The sequence below is a fragment of the Zea mays genome, chromosome 3, assembly GCF_902167145.1.
Source record: "Zea mays cultivar B73 chromosome 3, Zm-B73-REFERENCE-NAM-5.0, whole genome shotgun sequence".
Lineage (NCBI taxonomy): Eukaryota > Viridiplantae > Streptophyta > Magnoliopsida > Poales > Poaceae > Zea > Zea mays.
This window is the reverse complement of record NC_050098.1, coordinates 115,521,216-115,536,510: the sequence shown is the minus strand read 5'-3', so window position 1 is coordinate 115,536,510 and position 15,295 is coordinate 115,521,216. Positions and strand designations below refer to the sequence as shown.

The following is a 15,295-nucleotide window of genomic DNA, read 5'->3' as shown; positions in this document are numbered from 1 at the left end:
ACTGCCTGCAGTTATGTAGCTAAAGGAGAGGCATCATCAAAAGCAATATTGTCATGGTTAAGATCTTCATACCACATATAGTCGTGGTTGGGGCCTTCCTGCCGAAGGTATCTTTGTTGTGGTCGATACCCTTGTTGTTCAGTATCTTGTGCGATGTGTCGCATTTTCTTCAGCTGCTTCGTCGATCTTCTTTTGTAGTTCAGATAACCTAAGCATTTTCTCCCTTCTCTTCTCCACCTGTTGGTGTATGGCTTCAAGGTTATTGATCTCTTGATCTAGCTCCTCATCTTGTGGAGTTGTACTAGCAGCCTTACTTTTCTGGCTTCGAGCTTCCCGTAGGAGGATTCCGTCCTGATTGGTATCCAGAGGAGCAAGAACAACCCCTGGCGCCATTGTCTTCTTCGGCGACATGACGAAGGTGGTCGTTAATGAGTTCACCGGAGGTGGGCGCCAATGTTGGTCACTTGTTCTCAATTGCTATACCCAATCAAAACAAGTGAACACAATATTAAAAAGATAGTCAACCTTCGTCCTCAAGCATGACTTAACTGTATAAATCATGACTTAGTTGCATAAATAAGTAAATATGTAAATATGTAAGAAATGTAAAGGATTTAAGACATGATAACTCATCCTAGATTTATCCTTATCACATTTTTCCTCTTTCGTATAATGAATTTACGATCGTACCTTCGACTTTACAAAGTGAGTTAGAACGAAGGTGCTCTAGAGAAAGGATTACACACATCAATTGTCCAGTCCTTCCAAAGGTACTTTATGCAGGGCACTGTTCATCTATTTATAGGGAATCATATAGCTTCGTACGAAATTACATTTATACCCACAAGGATTACACACGGAATTTACAAATAACACAAGGGCAACATTGTCTTTTGCTTTCAGCTTTCAGGATGACACCTTCTTACATCGTCTTCCTGTGTTGTTATGACGAAGCTAGCTTCGTCACCCTTCCATCATTCCACATCGAAGGTGTTCTAGCGCCGAAGCTCTTGCAATACTTGACAACATGTTGATAACCAATGGTTAATCGTGTTTTTGAGGACCTTCAAAAACGAAGGCCTCCCAACAATAGTTTTGAAATACCATAGCTTACAATTATACATGATACAAATACTACAATATCATCTTCCACAGTATTGCTGAAAACTGAGATGTGTTTGGTTCCATTAGAAAACCAAAGTATTCGTAGAGAGAACAAAGAAAACCGAGGTCCCGACTGAAGTTTCTAAAACTTAAAAAATACCACAGTTTTGGGTAAACCATAATATGTAAAATCGTGTTTTATTTGTACCAACCAAACACCTTTTAGCTTCCAATACTACGGTACCATCAAATACCATAGTATTATTTTAAAACTATAAAAATACTAAGCTTCTAAACATGACTTAAATCGGTTTTGAGGGAGAGAGTAAGACACTAGGGTGATAGTTGAGAGGGGAAAAATGAAAGTTCTTTTCTCCCCTTGAAACCTGATGAAGGCCTCAGGCCCAAGCCCAAGCCCAAGCCCAACAGGATTACTAGGCAAGAAGCCCAGAACGACGAGAGGGCCCGACCGTTCGCGTGAAGACATTGGCCCATATATTATCTCTGAGTGTCCAACAAGGAAAAAATTTTGCTGCAGCTCGGCTGCAAACCAGGATGTTTGCAGTCCCTTACAAAAAGTAGGATAGACCCCACATGCAGGTCCACCATGTAATGTTTTAGTTGTATCTGTTTGTAGCCGGGCTCGCTGCTCCGATCGGGCAGGCCGGAACCCGGACAGACTTGTTTCTCATGCTGGCGGCACGCTAGTAGCTGGACCTCCCCTCCCGGGACCCGGGCTCGGCATGTCCGGCGAGGGACCGTTCGAGGAGAGCTTTGGGCCAAGCTGGTTGGTGCGTTTTTCTTCTCTCGTGCGTGCGCAGCGCGCAGCAGGAACGGCGGAGCAATGCCTGCCTGCGGCTGCCGCGCTGGTGCCAGGGCGGCATACGGGCATGGAACGCGCGCGTGCCCACAACCTGTTTGTGACAATGTCTTGCAGAGGGCTGTATTGTACCAGCAAACGGACGGGTATCATACCAAGTTGGGCCGGAGTCGGCTCATCGCCGATGAAGGTGACAACTGACAAGAGGTATCTCCTCCTTTTCATTCGCTTCTGACTATCCAGTCATTCACCGATGAAGGTGACCTCATCTCCTCTCTCTATGGGTGTTGGGTGATGGCGTGATGCATGAGATATCTATTGCTTCACTTTTATTAGATAAAAATCACAGAAAGACTAAAATATCTCCGATCCATCCCCTTTTGTGCATGCCGTCCGTTGAATGAAAATATCTCCGGGGTTTTTGGATAAGTCTACTACTACATGTGAGGTTCTGAGCACAGCGTTGTAACCACTGGCTGACTGAACCAGGAAGAAGCCAACAAGCACTTGCTGCAGTCCAGCTCAGTACAGTCCAGTGCGCCTGCTACAAATCAAAGCTCCTGCACTGCAGCACCATGCTCTGATCCCCATTTAGAGCTGATCGTCGCGTCGAGGTACTCTACTCATGCACCCAGCCACTACGTACTATTTGCTCATCAAGCTACCAAGGATTTCTTGGTTACGCTAGCTCGCCGGTTTCTTGGTTGTTACTAGCACCCGGCGGCGTCTGTTCGTCCACAGCTAGCCAATCTCTCTCTCCGGGGGACGAGACGATGGACATCATCAACGGGGCCGTGCTCCCTCGCTGCCACGCCGCCCCCGTCACGGGCGCCGCGGCGGCCTCCGTCGCCGACGCGAGAGTGAGCGGACACCTCCAGCTTCTCCGGCGCGTGCGCTGCAGAGGAAGCGGAAGCGCCAGTGCCGGGCTGCTGCATGCGACGACGCCCCGAGCCGGCGTGGCAGCGCGCAGGTTCTTCTCCCCACCGCTGGGGAACGGGAACGGGAATGGGAGGACCATCGGCTGGCGGCCGGCTCGCTGCACCCACGGCGGCTCCTCCTCCGACGGCGACGGCGCCGCCGCCGCGGACTTCGACGCCCGTGAGGAGGAGTTCGTTGACTCCAGCGTCATGGAGGCCGGTCGGTGCCCATCTCTTCTGTTCCAGCATTAGGAGCACAGCACGTCTCCCGTTGCTCAAACCCCCGTGCTTGTTTGCTTGCTTGCTTGCAGTTGAGCTCAGGAGCGTGTCAGACGGCGGTTTCGTCATCAAGATGCGCGACGGCAGGAACCTGAGATGCGTCCAGAACAACCCCCGGGTGCTGAGGCTCCGGGACTCCGCGCCGCACCACGCGATCGTGCTCAAGATGGAAGACGGCAGCGACCTTCTGCTCCCCATCATCGTCAGTACGTACCAGTTCCCCGCCTGCTGCCTGGACGAATGCCTCATTGACGTCATTAATCGCTGCTGCAGATGCTTTTTTTTTCTTCTTCTTGTACTTAATCTTGTTGCTTGCTCATGCTACTTCAATCATATTCCTCCCCAGTGGAGACGCCAAGCATCATGCTTCTGGCTGCGCTTCGGAACATCCGAATTGTAAGACTTGGATTTAGCATACTGCACAAACAGGCCCAGAACTGCATTTGACATTGTTATGTCTTTCCAGCCAAGGCCAACCATCTACAATGTGGTGCTGGAGATGACTACAAGGATGGGATATGAGGTGATGCATGTTTTTAAGAAGAAAAAAAACAGTAGATATAATGTTTGGCTACTCATTTCCTTTAGGAATTTGGTACCTATAACAAAGAGGTGTCCAGTGAACTTTGATGCACATTAATGATTTTTGTATCTACTTGATTTTGAGTCACGCACCTGCACAAACGCATGCCAGTTCTGTCCAACACAGGCAGGATTTGGGCTGAACATATATGCTGAATCACCGATCGCTTTGGCTACGCACTCTGCGCTTTCAGGTGCGTTTGGTGCGGATCACAGAAATGGTCCATGACGCATACTATTCTCGACTATATCTCGCAAAGGTAACTGCACTCCCAAGTAAATTATGCCGCAAAAACAATCCTTTTAGCTTATATTGGTCTGAAAAAAGAAAGCATGGCAACATGACACCAGGTTGGGAATGACCAAGACACTATCAGTTTCGACCTCAAGCCATCGGATGCTATCAACATTGCTTTCCGCTGCAAGGTATGCATTTGCTTCTTGCATTTTCCAGTACAGAGGACAATATTTGTGTGTCGACCGGACCACACCTATTGGCTATTTCTATTGCTGATACTGAAGGCATAACTTGTATCTTCTTGGCCTAGTCACCATGTAAATTATATATATTTCATATCATCATATGACTATAAACTAAACCATTCAATTGGAGAATCAAAGCAACGGATATAACCCCGTTTGGACGTAGATATTGTAGCACAGAATTAGTAATTGGAATCAGCTTTCCTAAATTCTGTTGTTTGGTTGCATGTGAAATTGAGATTTAGAATCAGAGCTCAATTCCCTGGAATTGTACTATAACTAGAAACCCCCTCTTCCAATACAAAGCCTCACCCTTTAGTATTACGTGAAATTAGACCACACAATTCCAAATTCCAATTCAGTGACATCCAAACATAATACCATGCATGATTTGATATTCAACCCAATTCAATTCCATATCTCCAATATCGACATCCAAACGGAGCAGTTTTTGTAAGCTACTTATAACAATGGATTATATATAATATGTGGACATATTGTATAAGCTTTTCTATTGTTCATAATTGGGCATGGTACTTACTCCAATTTGTTTGTTCACCCATAGGTCCCTATACAAGTGAACAGGCGTATCGCGTATAACAACGGATTGAAAGTCCTACAGCCAAAGGCGGCCGGGAGTTATTTAGGCTCCGACGACATTCAAATCACAAGGCTTGACAGGTAGACATACAAATCCTGTTCTATGAAGTATTCCCTCCGTTCTTTTTTATTTATCACGCTTTAGTTCAAAAATGAACTAGATTCGAGGTAGTATTTCCCTAGGGACAGGTGACTCTCTTGAACTCTGCAGCTGCAACCGTTCCATTTTGCAGGCCTGACGACCAGCATTGCAGCGAGGCCCAAGAGTTCGATCTGGTCCGGAACATGCTCATTGCTGCCGTAGAAGAACGCTACAAGGATGCTGGTGAGCTCCTGCGGGCTCGCACAGCTGCAATGCTAACGACTGATTTTTCTTCTTCTCAGTTTTACTTTGACTAATCCTTCGAGTGGACTGATCTTTTTCGTCTTGTTGTTTGTTTTCTTCCAGCTCAATACAGAGACCAACTTTCCATGTTGCGGTCAAAGAAAAAGAACGCGATATAGCCAGATGGGTGCAAAGCTTCAACTTGTTAGAGCTTGATGGGGGTGTACAGAGGAGGCCTTTTTTGCTGAAGCACGTGAAGCTTCGGCAAACATCTAAGGAACACCATGTAAATACGTACGTATTACAGAATTTATGTATAGACACACACATACACGGAGAGCCTAATTCTGGATTCTTTAGCTCATAGTTGCACTGTTGCAGTGATTGTACTCTAAAATGCAAATGACTGTTGTGTACGCCATGTGCAGCTCCAACCAAGTTGCATCACCGCTGTTTGTCTTCAAATCGGCAATCGGTTTTGAAGAAAAATAGCATCGCTGTGCGCGTTTATTGGTCCAGCCAGTTAAAGTTTAGTCCCTATCACATCAACCGATTTTATTATTTAATTATAAATACTAAATAACGAGAACTAAAAAACGAGACAAATTTATTAAAACTAATTAAATATATACTTAATACTCATAATTAATATTCAAACAATTGATCTGATACGAGCTAAACTTTAGTCAAAGAAATCAAATATTTTCTATTCAAATATTTGATGTGACACGAACAAAACTTTAGTCAGGCAAATCAAACACAACCTTATCGACACGCATGTTGGTGCTTGAAACCAAATCTAGTATGAGGATTATTTTTAGAGTAATTGAATAGCAACACCGATTTCTGCACTAGACATGTGTCTTTTTAATGGCTATAATTTCAACTGACAATAAGCTAGCCATTAAATACGTTAGATATATGGTGCATTTATTAGACACCTGTTGAGTTGAAATATACAAATTATATGCTCCATGAGTAGGGATGGTGAAAGTCGCCTAGAGGGGGGTGAATAGGCAAATCTGAAATTTATAAACTTAAGGCACACTTACAAGCCGGAGTTAGCGTTAAAAATATAATTGAGTCCAAAAGAGAGGGCGAAAACAAATCACAAGCGAATAAGAGCGGATGACACGGTGATTTGTTTTACCGAGGTTCGGTTCTTGCAAACCTACTCCCCGTTGAGGTGGTCACAAAGACGGGTCTCTTTCAACCCTTTCCCCCTCTCAAACAGTCACCTAGACCGAGTGAGCCTTTCTCTTCAATCAAATGGGACACTAAGTCCACTACAATGACCACCACAACTTGGTGTCTCTTGTTTTGATTACAAGTGAGTTGAACACAAAAAAGAAGGAAGAAGAAAAGCAATCTAAGCGCAAGAGCTCAAAAGAACACAATTGTCTCTCTCACTAGTCACTAATTGATTGGAATGATCTTTGGACTTGGGAGAGGATTTGATTTCTTGTTTGTGTCTTATATTGAATGCTATAGCTCTTGTATGAGGTTTGAAGGCTGAAAACTTGGATGCAATGAATGGTGGGTGGTTGGGGGTATTTATAGCCCCAACCACCAAAAGAGCCGTTGGTGAAGGCTGCTGTCGCATGGCGCACAGCCACATCACCCAGCCGTTAGGGTTCGACCGTTGGAGCTTCTGACAACTGGGCCACCGGACAGTCCGGTGGTGCACCGGACAGGCACTGTTCACTGTCCGGTGCGCCTTCTGGCTCTGCTCTGACTTCTGCGCGCACTGTAGCGCATTAACAGCTCGTTGCAGACGACCGTTGGCGCGAAGTAGCCGTTGCTCCGCTGGCACACCGGACAGTCCGGTGAATTATAGCGGAGCGGCTCCCAGAATTCCCGAAGGTGGCAAGTTCGGAGTCAGGTTCCCTGGTGCACCAGACACTGTCCGGTGCGCCAGACCAGGGCACACTTCGGTTGTCTTTTGCCCTTTTTATTTGAACCCTTTCTTTGTCTTTTTATTGGTTTGTTGTGAACCTTTGGCACCTGTAGAACTCATAATCTAGAGCAAACTAGTTAGTCCAATTATTTGTGTTGGGCAATTCAACCACCAAAATTAATTAGGAAAAGGTGTAAGCCTATTTCCCTTTCAATCTCCCCCTTTTTGGTGATTGATGCCAACACAAACCAAAGCAAATATAAAAGTGCAGAATTGAACTAGTTTGCATAATGTAAGTGCAAAGGTTGCTTGGAATGAAACCAATAATTTTTTTTACTAGATATGCATGGATGACTTTCTTCTTATTTAAAATTTTGGACCACGTTTGCACCACTTGTTTTGTTTTGCAATGTTTTGGAAATTCTTTTTCAAAAATCTTTGTAAACAGTCAAAGGTATATGAATAAAATTTTTGAGAAGCATTTTCAAGATTTGAAATTTTCTCTCCTCCTGTTTCAAAGCTTTTCCTTTGACTAAACAAAACTCCCCCTTAATAAAATCCTCCTCTTAGTGTTCAAGAGGGTTTTAGATAATAATTTTGAATAGGGTATACCAATTTGAAATTATATCAAAAATAAGATACCAATTTGAAAAATCTTTTCTTAACACAAATTTGAAAGACTACATTTTTAAATTGGTAGTGGTGCGGTCCTTTTGCTTTGGGCTAATACTTTCTCCCCCTTTGGCATGAATCGCCAAAAACGGATACTTGTGAGTGAAATATAAGCCCCTTTTCAAACTTTCTCCCCCTTTGGTAAATAGTATAGGAGTGAAGATTATACCAAATTGGAGAGCGTTGTAGAGCGACGGCGAAGGATGAATAAATCGATGGAGTGGAGTGGAAGCCTTTTGTCTTCGCCGAGGACTCCATTTCCCTTTCAATCTATGACTTAGCATGAAACATACTTGAAAACCACATTAGTCATAGCACATGAAAGAGATATGATCAAAGGTATGAAAATGAGCTATGTGTGCAAAATATCAATCAAAATTCCTAGAATCAAGAATATTTAACTCATGCCTAAGTTTGGTAAAAGATTTCTCATCTAATGGCTTGGTAAAGATATCGGTTAATTGATCTTTGGTGTTAATGTAAGCAATCTCGATATCTCCCCGTTGTTGGTGATCCCTTAAAAAGTGATACCGAATGACTATGTGCTTAGTGCGGCTGTGCTCAACGGGATTATCCACCATGCGGATTGCACTCTCATTATCACATAGGAGAGGAACTTTGGTTAATTTGTAACCATAGTCCCTAAGGGTTTGCCTCATCCAAAGCAATTGCGCGCAACAATGGCTTGCGGCAATATACTCGGCTTTGGCGGTAGAAAGAGCTACATAATTTTGTTTCTTAGAAGCCCAAGACACCAGAGATCTTCCCAAGAACTGGCAAGTCCCTGATGTGCTCTTTCTATCAATCTTACACCCTGCCCAATCAGCATCGGAATAACCAATTAAATCAAATGTGGATCCCCTGGGGTACCAAAGGCCAAACTTAGGAGTATAAACTAAATATCTCAAGATTTGTTTTACGGCCCTAAGGTGAATTTCCTTAGGATCGGCTTGGAATCTTGCACACATGCATACGAAAAGCATAATATCCGGTCGTGAAGCACATAAATAGAGTAAGGAACCTATCATTGACCGGTATACCTTTTGATCTACGGATTTACCTCCCGTGTCGAGGTCCAGATGCCCATGAGTTCCCATGGGTGTCTTGATGGGCTTGGCATCTTTCATCCCAAACTTTGCAAGAATGTCTTGAATGTACTTTGTTTGGCTAATGAAGGTGCCCTCTTGGAGTTGCTTTACTTGAAATCCTAAGAAATACTTCAACTCCCCCATCATAGACATCTCGAATTTTTGAGTCATGATCCTACTAAACTCTTCACAAATGGATTTGTTAGTAGACCCAAATATGATATCATCAACATAAATTTGGCATACAAACAAATCATTTTCAATAGTTTTAGTAAAGAGAGTAGGATCAGCCTTGCCGACTTTAAAGCTATTGGTGATAAGGAAATCTATTAGGCATTCATACCATGCTCTCGGGGCTTGCTTAAGCCCATAAAGCGCCTTAGAGAGTTTGTACACATAGTTAGGATACTCACTATCTTCAAAGCCGGGGGTTGCTCAACATAGACCTCCTTGATTGGTCCATTGAGGAAGGCACTCTTCACATCCATTTGATAAAGCTTGAAGCCATGGTAAGTAGCATAGGCAAGTAAAATGTGAATTGACTCAAGCCTAGCTACGGGTGCATAGGTTTCACCAAAATCCAAACCTTCGACTTTTGAATAACCCTTGGCCACAAGTCAGGCTTTGTTCCTTGTCACCACACCATGCTCGTCTTGCTTATTGCGGAAGACCCACTTGGTTCCTTGATAGTCGCCTAGAGGGGGGGTGAATAGGGCGAAACTGAAATTTACAAAGTTAATCACAACTACAAGCCGGGTTAGTGTTAGAAATATAATTGAGTCCACGAGAGAGGGTGGAAAACAAATCGCAAGCAAATAAGAAGTGTGACACGTGGATTTGTTTTACCGAGGTTCGGTTCTCGCAAACCTACTCCCCGTTGAGGAGGCCACAAAGGCCGGGTCTTTTTCAACCCTTTCCCTCTCTCAAACGGTCCCTCGGACCGAGTGAGCTTTCTCTTCTCAATCAAACGGGAACAAACTTCCCCGCAAGGATCACCACACAATTGGTGTCTCTTGCCTTGGTTACAATTGAGTTGATCGCAAGAAAGATTGAAAGATTGAAAGAAAGCACGATTGCAAAAGCCAAGCGACAAGAGCGACAAATAACACACGGATCACTTTCTCTCTCAAGTCACTAATCACTAATGATCTCTTTTCTCAATTGTGAAACTTGGAGAGATGGAGGCTTTGAATGTGTCTTGGAATGGATTGCTAGCTCTTGTATTGAATGTTGAAGGTTGGAATGCTTGGATGAAGTGAATGGAGGTGGTTGGGGTTGTATTTATAGCCACCAACCACTTCCTAGCCGTTGCTCCATTCTGCTGAGCGCGGACGGTCCGCCCGCCTGGTCCGGACGGTCCGCCCTTGTAGATCAACGGCTGAAAATGCAACGGTCAGTAGTAACGGCTATATCAACGGCTATATCGCATTTAATGCGTCGTCAGATGTAACACCCCTGGTGTTACTATAACTAAAACTTGAGCATGGCATCATGAGCATTGGCATTGCATATGTTTGACACACCTAGAGTGCATTCACTAGGCAAAAATTTCAAACAAGTTGTGTTGTTTAAAGTGTTTTGCAAAAAGAACCATGGTTAAAGGACTTAACCCTAAATAGTGGTTAAAGGGGTAAAACTTAACCCAAGTTGAGAAAACCTAAAAGCTTTAGGGTAAAAGTCATAAAATGACCCTAACTATAAACTTGAATCACTTTTATACCCCTGGGATACCAGAAACCCTAATTGGAACCATAGAAAACCCTGAAAACAAACCCTAGGGGCTTATGTGCAAAATTAGCCCACTTTTGGGTTAAAGTGCAAAAATCAAGCTAAATAAGTATTTTAAGTCATTTGGTTCACAAATGTGTGGACTTGAAAGCCAAATGTTGAGTTTTGGACTTAAATGCAAAAAGGACCCCAATTGAGATTTCTCTAAGTCTGAATTTCAGATTGGTAAGCTCAACTTTGGAGCATGGGATCTTCCAAATTATTGAGAATTTGCCCTAGGTCACCACATCAAAGTTGAAGACTAAACATAGGAGAACAACTTTGTTTAAGGGTTCAAGCCATGTTCTTATGAGAAATGTGGAGAAAATCTCAACCCAAGTTGGACTGTCAGACTGCTAAAGGACTGAAATCAGGCTAACAGTGAGCTAACAGCAACTTCAAGCCCAATTTCGAGTATGATCTAATGGCTTTTAGTGGCAACACCATATTGCAACATGGTATATGGTACATTGCTCTACAATTTTTCTGCAGAGCTTGACATGGGTTGTCATTAGAAATTGAGAGAGAATTGGGCTCCAAAATTGACTGTCAGGCGTCTGAGCCGAACTTCACCATGGTACAGTAACTCAATTGGGGATCAGACCGCCGCGACAGAAAAATCCCGCCGCCGACGACCTCCCTGCGCGAAAAGTCACGCCGCCGCCGTGATTCGTGTTCACTGGCGGTTGGATAACTACGGCGGGGAGGGGATAGGATCGCGTCGTGGATATTTTTGGGTTGCCGTGGCCTCGCGGTATTCCGACCACGTGCATCGACAACGTGGCCGTGCGGCTGTCGCCGGAGTTTGCGTCCCCCGCCGCGATTGTGCCACGCTTCCGGTCAGTGACCACGTCGCCGTAAACCATAATCATTCCCTAGTGACTGTAGAGGCTTCTCATCCCGTGAACTGCCACGAATCACCATGCCGGTGACTCACTTCCTCTGACCGCCACCGCGCTCAACCCAAATTCCCGGCCACCGCTATCGCCCCCTATAAAATTGAAGCCACCGTGAGCTCCGCAAGGTCATCACGCACCCAGCCACCAGATATTGTCCTCAATCGTTCACCTGAGAGCTCGAATTTTGGATTCCCCCAATTCGGTTTCCGCCGCCGCGATGAACACCTTCCCGTGGCCAGCTCGACTCAGGTTAGTTCAAGCCTCTCTGTTGCTTGTTCTAGTATCCCTAGACCCCCCTCAATCTCTACGACCCACCTAATAGAGCTAGACCACCCTGGGTTGCCATGAACACCCGTGTTCTTCTCCGATGCCCGCGGTCACCGTGGCCAAAGCAAACCGAGTAGCCATTCTTGGAATTGAGGGAGGGGAAACGCTCCCTAGATCTTGAATTTGGGTTCGGCCAGTGATGGGTGCCGGTCTTTGAGCAATTTGTCCAATGCGCGTGCTCGTCGGAGCTCTGCGCGACGCCGTCCGCCGTCGAGGGTGTCGGCATGTAAAAGAATAAGAACGCAGGGGCCTTTCTGGTAATGTCAGTGACTCCCCGAAATAGTGCGAGGGTCTCTTCTGTGTTTATTCAAGACGTCAGGGCCTTTTATGCAAAACCCGCAGCGCGGGCGCGCGCTGGCGCGTTTCTGCGCTGGTTGGGCCGGCTTGGGCTGATTTCGGCCCGAGTCTGTTCATTGTTTTTCTTTTTCTATTTCTAGCAGGCTTTGGAAATCTGTCATAAATTGTAGAAAAATCATAAAAATATGAGACCAATTTTCTTAGAACACTAAATTTCTTTAGTATTTAATAAAAATAAATTCATGATTTTTAGGTCACATAGGGAATTTTAGAGTATTTAAAATAGCCTAAACAACTTGTTCTGGATTTTTAGAAAATAGATAATAATCCCAAAATTTCCCAAACTTTTTATGTGAGCTTTTCACATTATTTAGAAGCCTTGGGTAGAGTTTGAATTGATTTGGACCTTGTTTGATCACCAAACCCCAAAACACCCCCCCTGCCCTATGAACTCCTTTACCGACTCCGGAAACCCTAAATTCCCGGAACTCCGTGAAGGCAAGTTGTATTGAAGACATAAATAATAAATTTATGGTATCTTTGCATTCTCATGAGCATTACATGACATTCATTCTTATATATACCTATATGGTTATATTTAGAAAACGGAGAAGAGAGTGAAGTGATTGAAGAGAAGGCACAACCACCTTTGGAATCTCGGGCAAGGACTTGGCTCTACTTCGACATCTGCGAGTCCAAGCCTGACTCACCTGTAAACGAAGGCAAGCCCCGGTGCATGCAACCCCTTTCCTTGTGTTTTTAAATACTTTTCGCACACTTAAGTCTAGTGAAATGTGCATTAGGTTCATAGGAATTGCTTGAAACCCTTTGATGCATTGCTTTCCTTGATATCCATACCTTTATAGATACTTCTGTGAAGTATCAAAATATGATTTACAAAAATGCTTAGCCTTGCTTAGATCTTGTGGATAGAGGTTGTCCTTAATTTAACTCGAGAAAGGATGGCTTCTACCTGCAAGAATATTTTCATTTGGAGCAATGGTGGGATCTTACTGCAAAGTTCCCTGTGATGCTCTTTCATCCTAAGGAACAGACACAATCCTAAGGATGGAAATACTTAAATTGTGACTTGGGGTAGGAACAGGTGATGTTCTACCCAGGATGATTAAGGATTAACGCGTATGTAGGCTTGTTGACCGAGGACCCTTTAACTGGTCACATGCCTCGTCATGGGTAAGCCTTGCCTCGGGCAGACTAAGGCCGGAATAAGATAACACGAAATGGGCGTGGAGCGGTGGCGAGAGTAGCGTGTACCCTCCGTGGCAAGAGGCTGGACGGTGGTGTATCTGTGCTCTCGGTTTGCGTGAACCTGATCCGGTCTTAAGAACCCCGGTGGCGGGTTGACATATGCAAGGGTTAAGTGCTACATATGTCGTGTGATTGGAGATCCTCAGCTGAGTATAATCGATTCGGATCGCCGTACCTTCGCGGTTATGAAGACTTGGTCACTACCCTGCAACCTAGAGTCAGGATGTGAACACGATGGATAAAAATGATGTTGTTTTATATGATATGAAATTAGACTAGATGCAAATGAAGTCTATTAATACTTAACATGGCGTTAAAAGACTGAAAGTAAGGACTCACTTTAGTAAGCTACTTCTGCAAAAGTATAAGTTGACCTTTTGCTAAAGCCTCTCCTTGACTCCTATTTATCCAGCATACCCTTGAGAGTCTTTTCCTTAGTCGGGTAAGACTTGCTGAGTATTCCATACTCAGGGTTTATCCCTTTGTTGTTTTTAGGTGAGGAAGCGACAAAGTTTTGTTGCTTTTGCTCCAAGGTGGTATCTAAAAAAAACAAGAATGAAGATACGGGAGGACTTGGTCCTCCACATAGGATCTTTTTGTTGATAGTTTTTGGGAGGAGTTTTTGCCTCCCATGATATGTGTACTCAGCACTCGTTTATAGCTCTGGTCTGTAATAAGTAACTTGATCTTACTTTCTAAATAAATGTAAGTTTATGTAATTGCTTCCGCACTTCTATATCTCCGATGTTTTGTAATGTCTGCAAGACGGGTGAGACGTTCCTGGTAAGGTGAGGAAAGATACCGAACTTGTCAAGTAGTTCAGGGGCACCTACAGGGTTGTCTGATGTCTGTGAGACAAGGACAACTGTAGGTGGGCCTAATTACTTGGGAGGTTCCGTCACAGCTGGTATCGGAGCGTAGCCCTTCTTGGCAGATATTATGAGGCATCTTCAAAAGATTTTCAAAAGTCTTACCTCAAAATTCTTTTCTCTTCTTCCCTGAGTATTCTGAAGAGTCTATCTTAAAGACCAGATAGGAAGAGTGCAACGTATAGAAGGTATGAATCAACTAAGGTTGATTCTGTAATTACACATGCATCATGTCATACAAACTTTAAGTTAAACCCCCTGCGTAGCTAGTTTAGTACATGATTCATCTACCTTGTTCATACATCCTTAGTAAATAGAGTGTGTCCATTGCCCTTCTCTATAGATGAATCAACAAGAAGCTCCTACAGGAGTTGGAGAGTTTCTACGAGATTTTGGTGTTCCAGTGGTCCTGTGGCGACTACTTCAAGAGGTTGGATATATCGAAGCACCCAAGTACCAGTGGTCATGCACTGTTCTTAGAGGACAACCATGGTATGAGGTAGTAGTGCGTATTCCAGAACGTGCTAGAAAACCATCTTGGCCGTATTGGATGTTCCATGCCGAGGGAATGACTCCTTGGGAGGGTGCTCAGGTAGCTGCCTTAGAGGTACTAACAACCATTTGTTACCAGAAAAGGGAAGAAATACAAGCCACATCTATGAGGTTGTTCCCTGCAGTTGCCTTAAGTGACCCGTTGGTGTATCATCACTAGGCCCGATTAATGGAAAGCATTCCTATTGGGCAGGATTCTGTTGAATCGGCATCTGCTCGAGTTTTGATGGCCGTGCTAGAAATGCAACTTACTCGGGGGCACAGTCGTCAAAAGTGGCAGCAGTTGTACACTGGGAGCTATGCAGCATTTAAGATGATGGAAAAGGCCAAGAACAGTGCTTGTACTCAAGCACAAGAACGACTTGAGGAAACAAAGGTTCAAGCGGAACAGGTTATTGGACTAGAGCATCAGGTGACAGAACTTCAGATGCAACACCAAGCTGATCAGAATCGCATTAAGGAGCTTGAGCATCAGCTAACTAATGCTCATTCTAAATTAAAAATTTTGAGTAAGCAACAAGAAGAAATTTGTCTGTATGCTCTTGCTG

The 15,295-nt window shown here is 44.2% G+C and overlaps 1 protein-coding gene across 2 annotated transcripts; it reads left to right on the top strand.

Annotated features, from left to right (window-relative positions):
- The first annotated feature begins 1,764 nt into the window (after nt 1-1,764).
- LOC100280101 (uncharacterized) lies at nt 1,765-5,594 on the top strand. 2 transcript variants are annotated; one of them, XM_035965810.1, is made up of 11 exons: nt 1,765-2,131; nt 2,414-2,538; nt 2,639-3,061; nt 3,153-3,326; nt 3,467-3,516; nt 3,587-3,643; nt 3,897-3,962; nt 4,054-4,128; nt 4,751-4,866; nt 5,019-5,110; nt 5,234-5,537. In XM_035965810.1, exons 3-11 carry the CDS (start codon nt 2,698-2,700, stop codon nt 5,287-5,289), a joined length of 1,050 nt encoding a protein of 349 aa, XP_035821703.1. In that variant the 5' UTR covers nt 1,765-2,131; nt 2,414-2,538; nt 2,639-2,697; the 3' UTR covers nt 5,290-5,537. The 2 variants fall into 2 exon arrangements, with proteins under 2 accessions (XP_035821703.1, NP_001353047.1); NM_001366118.1 differs by lacking the exon at nt 1,765-2,131 and having other exon boundaries at nt 2,521-3,061; nt 5,234-5,594.
- The last annotated feature ends 9,701 nt before the right edge of the window (nt 5,595-15,295 follow it).